Source organism: Manihot esculenta, chromosome 5 (genome assembly GCF_001659605.2).
Source record: "Manihot esculenta cultivar AM560-2 chromosome 5, M.esculenta_v8, whole genome shotgun sequence".
NCBI lineage: Eukaryota > Viridiplantae > Streptophyta > Magnoliopsida > Malpighiales > Euphorbiaceae > Manihot > Manihot esculenta.
The window spans coordinates 12,952-21,153 of record NC_035165.2 but is presented as its reverse complement, the minus strand read 5'-3'; the positions used below and the strand labels follow the sequence as shown (position 1 = coordinate 21,153).

Below are 8,202 nucleotides of genomic sequence, written 5' to 3'. Positions count from 1 at the left end.
TTCTAAACAGTTTAGCAAAAATTTTATTGTAAAAATTTATAAAAAAAATTTAAAAATAAGTAAAATATAAAATTGACACTAAATGATAGAATTTGGATCTCAAACTTTATTACAGACCTGTGGCTCTCGTCGCATTTTTTAAAACCATCAGTATCAAAATTCTTCTTCCGGAGAACTATTGTAGAACTCAAATGAATGTCGTAAACAGAAATTATTTCTTTTTTTATCACTTGACTCCGATCTAATTCTTCGATGTGGAGTGTCCTTTTTTCTCTTAAAATTTTATCGTTTCAAAGAGAATTCATAACCATCCAAATTATGTATGTATTGATACCATGTCGATGCCCTTTTGATATCTTGCACCGTACGCTTATTTGTGCTATATTCAAATTTTCAATATAACATATCCAAGTCGCACCAGCAAATTTTTACCAGATAATCATGTCTGTGTAATGCCATATAATTTTTTAATAGCCTCTTCTGTAAATTCTACATTAAGTGGCAACGGGCTTACAGGCCGAGGTCAGCAAGTCCCAAATCGCTGGAACGAGAAATTTCTTGCTATTGGCACCATAAGCGTTATAACTTGCCTTGGTGGCCTTATCAACAATCAATTTTCCAGGATATCCTGGATAAGCTCCAGCACCAAATATTCCAGGACAAGCTGAGACAGCCTCTAGTGGTGCTAAGGCATCACCTTGGAAGTAACCGTTCTTATAAGGGTTGGTAGTAGCTCCTGCAAGAACAGTTGCAATGTTTATAATAATTCCATCGACACTAACACCATTAGGTGCCACCAAGGGAGGCCCTGGAGGACCATAAGGTGGAACTGCATAAGGCCAGGCACAAAATCCAGAACACTGTCCCGAGTCTCCTACATGTCCATACACTAATTTACCCTTGGAGATCTGAACACTGTCATGGAACCCACAAGAATTCCTGCAAAAATTCTCCACAATTGTGTCCTTAGAGGTCAAAACTAAGTAAAAACCATTAGAGTCTTCAGGTAATTTTTTTGCCTTTATCTTGTTCTTGACAACGTCGGCTACTTGGGCACGTCTGATATTCTTGCCCAAAGAATATGCATCACCAACTTGTTTAACGACTCTAAAAGCCCTAGAAACAGGCTTATGAGCCTTGTCTTTGTAAGAAGCAGTTATTTTCCACCATGTTAAGACAGTAGGCTGTAGACGGGGATTAAGAACCTTGGGGTTAAAAGAAGCAAAGAAATCGAGTACGATGGATTTATCTTTCATGGAGAAAGCTCCATACCATATAAGGTAGACATTGATACTTCTAGGTTGATTCAAGAGAGGGCCTCCATGATACACGAATGAGGCGGATGTTAGGGCTGCAGAAGAAGAACGGGTTTGGTTTTGGTTAGCATGCGATCCTTGTGATAAGGCCAGGGCAACTATAGTGATCAGGGGGCAGAGCAAAGACCTTGTTAACATTTTGATATTTCTTGGATATAAATGATTTTTTTTCCCCTTCTTATGAAAGACAACTCATGATTTATAGCCTTTTTATAGGGAGCAATTGTAATTGCAGCCCCTTATTTTCCGTGGATAAACTTGAGGTTGCTAATGCATGTTCTTAACATTTTGATATTTCTTGGATATAAATGATTTTTTTTCCCCTTCTTATGAAAGACAACTCATGATTTATAGCCTTTTTATAGGGAGCAATTGTAACTACAGCCCCTTATTTTCCGGGGATAAACTTGAAGTTGCTAATGCATGACTAATTTTCCGTGGATAACTTGAGGATAGCAATATCATTCACCACCATAAATTGTTATCCAATTTTTCTCTAAAATCACATTTATGGTTTGTTTTGAACATTGTCCCTTTATTTTACCCTAAACAATGAGCAAGGTATTTACTGGCTGAACTATATAAAAATGGCCATAAGGATTTAATACTAATTCCCTGTCCTGTTATTTTTTTTAGTTGCATTTACACGGCTTCAATTAATGGAATCGGGTTTGTAGATCTAATAGGAGGCCAGAAGGCCTTGATAAAGGCACCAATGCTACATTCATTGTCAAACTTGGGCTTGGCAACAATCCGTGTGATTCGTCTAATCACCGAAGGGCATCTAGGGGTCGAGCAAATCATAGAAGCGATGATTTCAGTGTACATAAACCATTATTAAGAGATAATGACAAGGCAGCATTTCCTAATCCGCCAAGTCTGTAAATGCCATTACAAGCAAATGAGGCATTTAAATGAGAATGATACCTAGCTGATTTTCTTTATGATACGTTTTGGGGCTGAAGCTGTTGAGGAGGGCTAATAAATACTCCGAAGTTTGAACCTCGTCATACTCTGGGAAATTCAGGCAAGGTATTTAATTTGCAACTCAGAATAGTATCTGCAAGCAAACCTATCAGAACCCCCTCATAGCAAGGTTTGTCCAAGAAACTCCCTCCTAGTTCATTGCCACAGACCTAAAAACAAAACCATCAAAAGAAAACAAACCTAAATAAAAAAAGGAAACAGTCTATCCCTTCAACGGCAAGGAAAAGACGAGAGGGACATAAACAAACAAAAAACTAAAACAGAACAAAATCCTCCATTGTCTTTGCAAAAGACAACAATACAAGAGAAAAAACTGATAGCAACGAAATCATGAAACCCAAATCAATGACAGCGTATGAGAAAAACAAGATCGGCAAACCCTAAAGCCCTTTCGCTTTTCCACTACTCCTTTCTCTTTCCCTTCCCCCTTTTCTCTTTTAGGAATACCTATTCTCAATGTATTTCGAAGTTGCGAGGTAAAAGAGTTCAATTGTATTAATAATTAATTTAAAAATAAATTTAACATATTTAATTATACAAGTTTTTAAGTCATACTTTTTATTAATTCCAACTAAAACTTAAAGGTTCACCTATTTTTAAACAAATCTAATATAACTAAAATTATTGATTATATAACAAAAAACTATTAAATGCATTCATGATAGTAAATTTTAATATATTTTTGTGTAAATTTAAATTTTTGTAAATTATAAAAAATGTCATAGCATATTTATATAAATTATTTCTTTCTTTTATTTTTTACTCATGATATCTACTTATTATTTAAATTTTTTACACAATTTTTATTAATTTTTACATGTTTTTATTTTTAATTTTAGAATATTTTATTTTTTCTTCTATTCCTCTGTCTTATAAAAGATATATATTTTCCTTTTTCTCATTTGTCTAAAATTATAAGCCAATTTCTTTGTAAAATTATAATTTTTATTAACTTTTTAATATGTTGATACTTAATATGCTTTGAAAAAAAAAATTTAGTAATATAGCATATATTAGAAAAAAATAAGATAAAATAAAATTTATTGATTTAATTATATTAAGTACATTTTTTAAATCAAGTAAATATATATGAGTAAAATATGAAGGGATTCCAATAAACAAAGTTTATATCTATGTAAAGTTTATGATAAAAAAGTTAAATAAGTAGCTAATATCAATTAAATTTGGCAATACAAGCACTTTGGGTACAAGAGTTTTAACTATAATATCATAAGTGTTATAAAATTTTTATAAGTAAATGATCGACAGTAAGAGTATTATTAAAAGTATGAGAATTACAGATAATATATTTTTATATAATATATTATATATAAAATTTACATAAAAGTATCTCATATAAATTTAGAATAATTTATATTTAATGTATAACTTATATAAAGAAAATAAAACTGTTAATAAAAATATATAAAATATTCACATATAAAATTTAAATGTTAGAAACTCCTTTTAATATCATCATTAAATTCTAAATTCAAATGTTAAATCATCTTTTTATCATCTAGTATTCTTTTTTAATTAATTTGAAAAAAAAACTTCCTATCATACATTTTATTTTAAGTTTGAAAAATAACAGCATATTAAAAATAAGAAGAAAGACAATATTTATATATACTAAATCACCTACTAAAGACGATAATGTTAAAGATCAAAATGTTTTAACATGAATAAATATATCTATTTATATTAATCCTTATCATTAATTATTTTCGCTAATTATAAATATGTTATAGATTAATAATAAGAAATATTATAAACTAATTATCAATGTAAACTCGATTAAATAAAATTAACATTCCATTAAACAAATCCTACTTTAATTAAATTTAATAAGATTAAAGGAAGATCTTGAATATATAAATCAATGTAAGAAAGTGTTTTTAATTTAGTTCACGTAAAGGAAAAAAGTTTTGATTTTACTTTAAAAAATAGAGAGATATAATCTTAATTAATTAATTAATCCCAAAAATAATATACATTTATGAATAAAACTTCAATCATTTTATCTACACGTCTTCATTTGAGCTATCTTAATTATTTTTCTTGGAATTCATCTGTTAAACTATTATTGCTTAAATTACACTATAAACTAATACTAATTTCAATCTCTTTACATGATTTTTCTTTTTGCTATATTTTTATTTTTTTTCTTGAAAATATGAATGTCTATTGTTAATTATCTTAATAAAATTATTTAAGAAGTTGCGAACTAATTTATTTTAAGAGCTTTTTAATTATTTTCCTATTGTTGAGTTAATTAAGTGAAAGACAAACTTAAATAAGATAAAAAATTTTCAAGTTTTATAAAGTCTAAATATAATTTAAATAATAAATCAATATAATTATAAGAATATAAATAATGAAAAATATTTTGGCAATCATATCATACATTTATAGTGTATATGATTTAAAATTTTATATATTATTTTATTATTATTTAACTATTTTTTTTATCATACATCTCTCCATTATTTCTCTCTCCTATTATCTATTAAAATAAATAAAGTCCTCCTCATGAAAATTAAAAACAAGTTAACTCTAATTCTAACTTAGAAACTAAATTATCCTTAATTATTAAACATTTTATTAAACCAAAAAAACTAAACTACAATTTATCCTTAATTATTTAGAAATTTACTCTCGTTTTAATTTGAAATCAATAAGAACACCTACACTGAACGCGGAAACCTCTAATTTTAAGTAAAATTGAAGGATTAAACAGTTAAATTTTCAAAATATAGGAATTAAAATTAGTAATAAAATCCAAGGACCAAATACTTCCCTAATAATAGTAACAAATAAATAAGACAACCCAACCTCTCTTTATCTTTTCACAGGTAGACGCCCAGACCTTGTCCATCTACAACTTGAACTGAGTGAAGAAACAGTAATATAAATGGTAAAGAAAAGCAAGAGTGAAAATAAATGGTAAATAACTTGCGAGAAAAAACAAAAGACAAATGGTTAAAAAAAAAGCAAATTGAACTTCCAGAAAGATTCCTAGCCCCTACTAGTATATCGAGCGATTGCATATGCAGAAACAACTCGGCCACCGGCCGCTCGGGCAACTACTGATGCTATATCATTAACATTCTTTTTTAGAAGAAACAGTTCGGACGGCTACACATTATACAACTAGGAAGGAGATAACCAGATATAAGACCATCCCTCACTGATTATGAAATAAAATGAAATTTTTGATTAAACTAAAAAGATATTCAAATAGAGGGGCGGAACAGCACAGAAACAAATGACAGCTGATGCTACATAATGGAAATATTTTAAACTTCTGTCTAAGACATAAAATAACAGAATCCAAGTCAACAAAAAACCACGCCAGCTCAACAACACTACTTTGCTACAATAAGAGGATCTCTAGGGCTCTTAATTTGGGTCTCACTTCTTCGATTTCCTAGATATCCTGAACACAAAGCAAATTTGAAAATATCAATACATAAAACAAAAATTGTCACCAGAGATGATTTTATCATGTATACTTACTCTGTTGGTTGAGATGCAGCAACAGGTGGTGCAGCTGTAGGTTTGTCTCCACCTGGGCCCTGTGCAGAATTTAGAACACAATATCAGAAATGTATAAAACTGGAATTAAAATAACTGAGACTGATCCTCAACCATATTAAACCATAGATGAAAGATGCTTAAACCATACTTGGGCCAAACGCTCCTCTCTCCTAGCAATTTTTCTTTCCCTGCTTGCCTTGTTCTTTGCCCTCTTAGCCTCAAATTGGTCAGAAAGAGTCTTCTCTCTTGCTTTTTCAGCCTTTGACTTGTGAATACTTTCCATAAGGACCCGCTTGTTCTTAAATACATTACCCTTAACCTTCATATACATATCATGATACATGTGTTTGTCAATCTTCTTTGACTCTCTGTACTTGCGGAGTAGACGCCTAAGGACGCGCATCCTTCTCATCCAGAGAATTTTTGTTGGCAACCTAGCCTCTCTTGTACCCTTCCGCTTACCTGGAATTTAATCTAACCCACTTAACAATCAATGAAAAACTTGTCAACACTAAAATATAAAACATTAAATTATAGCAAAAGATCTTCCAAGTGCAGTTTTTTTTTTTTTTTTTTGGGGGGGGGGCATCTGGTCTAGAACAACCACCAAAGAATTTACCATAGTGTTTACAAAATGCAATTACTCAAAAAATCTTAATCTCACATGCATAATAAACTGAAAATAATTCCCAAATTATTAGTGGATCAGGAAAAATAATTCCCAGATTATTTTAGTGGATCAGGAAAAATATACCATATCCGGAGTGTCGTCCTTTTCTCTTTGCTTCTTTCATCCGCCGTGCACGAGACCGAGAGTGAATCTTTGTTGGCTTCCTGATGATGAACCCGTCCTTAACCAACTTCCTTATGTTTTGGCCTTCATTTGCAAAGCACATTCAATTCATGAGACCAGGAAAAAAGGAAAATCTTAGTTACAAATCATCCAAAACTTATAAATGATAATACCAAATAAATTGCTGTCATGGTGACAAAGCAAAATCCCTTGAACACTTCATTATAACAAATAGATAAAAAAACATAATAGAGAATGAAATTTATATACTGCTGGAAATACAACGTAAGTACAGAGGTAACTCAGGATTGGATAGCATGCCAAGTATTAACCCATGTACAATGTGGAAAAACAAAGCAAAGAAAATCATATGGTTTGTTGTTTAGATTGAAGTCAGAATCTGCAATGCCCAGAAATAACTATTCAACCTTGCTAGAGTGAATACTTTATATAACCAGAAATTGTAGATAAAGAACAAGTAACTGAGAGGTCTGAGAGTTTTCTAGAACTCAAGGAATGAACATTGATCTTTGAAAAGTTAATAAGTCTGTCAAATAATATAGAACTTCAAAAGCAGTTTTGGATATTGAAGGGAGAGGTAAAAATAAAAATAATTGCTCCTGGTTACCACTGAAATTAAAAAAAAAAAAAAAATACACCGTAGCTGTTCAAACAAGATAAGGTGCAAGGTCATCAAATAATAGCAAATTTTACGAGACAAACTTCAGAAGAGGTGCAGGAATAGGAAGATAAGGAAATTAACAGACAGCTTGTGGAAGATTTCTGGCGCCAGCAAATGGTAAAGGACATGAAGCTTACCAAGAGCTCACTAAGCTCTTTATCCAACAAAATCATCAATCAGAAAGGGCACCAAACGACAGACACTAATAACACAAATACAGACACTTTGTAAAAGAACGACATCGATAGGCCTATAAGAAAGAAGAACATACTCCACTTCAGAACCAGAAAAATTTATACTAATGCATATGAGCTCCAAACAGATCAATCTGAATCTCATCATCGATGAAAATGATACGTACACGGGAGAGAGAGAGAGAGAGAGAGAGAGAGAGAGAGAGAGGAACTTACGGGAGTTCGCCATGGAAATTTCATTGACTTCGTTGGGATCGAGCCACACCTTCCCTTTCCCGCACTTAAGCACGCTTGCGGCTAGCCGCTTTTGGAGCTTCAGCGAAACCATGGCTCTGTTTATCCTTCCCTCTCCGTGTACCACTGCTGTCGCAGAGAGATAAGAGAAGGCAATGTTAAAGTTAAGTGGATATATATACCACAGTTTCTTCTCGTTATCCCTAGGGTTCGCACACAGGGACTGGGTTCTTACTGTCTGGGTTTACGGTTGGGGCTATCTGTGATGGGCCTAATGGAATATAAACTGGGCCAACTGTAGGAAGCTTAGCCGCCCATAGTTTCTCAAATATGGGCCTTAAAACCTCTCCAGTTTCTACTTTCTACTGTCACCTGAACATTCGTTTGGGACAGGTTTTAAGGTGATGGAAAGATTTCGATGGTTTAAAAATTTTTGAAATTATATTAGAAAAATTA

The 8,202-nt window shown here is 31.7% G+C and overlaps 2 protein-coding genes across 2 annotated transcripts; both read right to left on the bottom strand.

Annotated features, from left to right (window-relative positions):
• Positions 1-40: 40 nt before the first annotated feature.
• On the bottom strand, positions 41-2,786 carry LOC110615674 (protein PHOSPHATE-INDUCED 1). The gene has a single exon (XM_021757675.2). The coding sequence runs from the start codon at positions 1,452-1,454 to the stop codon at positions 495-497; it is 960 nt and encodes a 319-aa protein (XP_021613367.1). The 5' UTR covers positions 1,455-2,786; the 3' UTR covers positions 41-494.
• A 2,711-nt stretch (positions 2,787-5,497) lies between these two features.
• On the bottom strand, positions 5,498-7,943 carry LOC110616032 (60S ribosomal protein L19-3). The gene is made up of 5 exons (XM_021758330.2): positions 7,729-7,943; positions 6,598-6,720; positions 5,992-6,305; positions 5,823-5,881; positions 5,498-5,742 (listed from the first exon to the last, which is right to left on the bottom strand). Exons 1-5 carry the CDS (start codon positions 7,838-7,840, stop codon positions 5,718-5,720), a joined length of 633 nt encoding a protein of 210 aa, XP_021614022.1. The 5' UTR covers positions 7,841-7,943; the 3' UTR covers positions 5,498-5,717.
• Between the last annotated feature and the right edge of the window lie 259 nt (positions 7,944-8,202).

Bases quoted from the DNA above. Each gene is read 5' to 3' on its own strand.
- LOC110615674 (XM_021757675.2), bottom strand. From the start codon at position 1,454: ATGTTAACAAGGTCTTTGCTCTGCCCCCTGATCACTATAGTTGCCCTG.
- LOC110616032 (XM_021758330.2), bottom strand. From the start codon at position 7,840: ATGGTTTCGCTGAAGCTCCAAAAGCGGCTAGCCGCAAGCGTGCTTAAG. The intron at 6,306-6,597 runs GTATATTTTTCC...ATTAAATTCCAG, and splicing joins AGGACGACACTCCGGATATG to GTAAGCGGAAGGGTACAAGA. The intron at 5,743-5,822 runs GTAAGTATACAT...CTTTGTGTTCAG, and splicing joins GCTGCATCTCAACCAACAGA to GATATCTAGGAAATCGAAGA.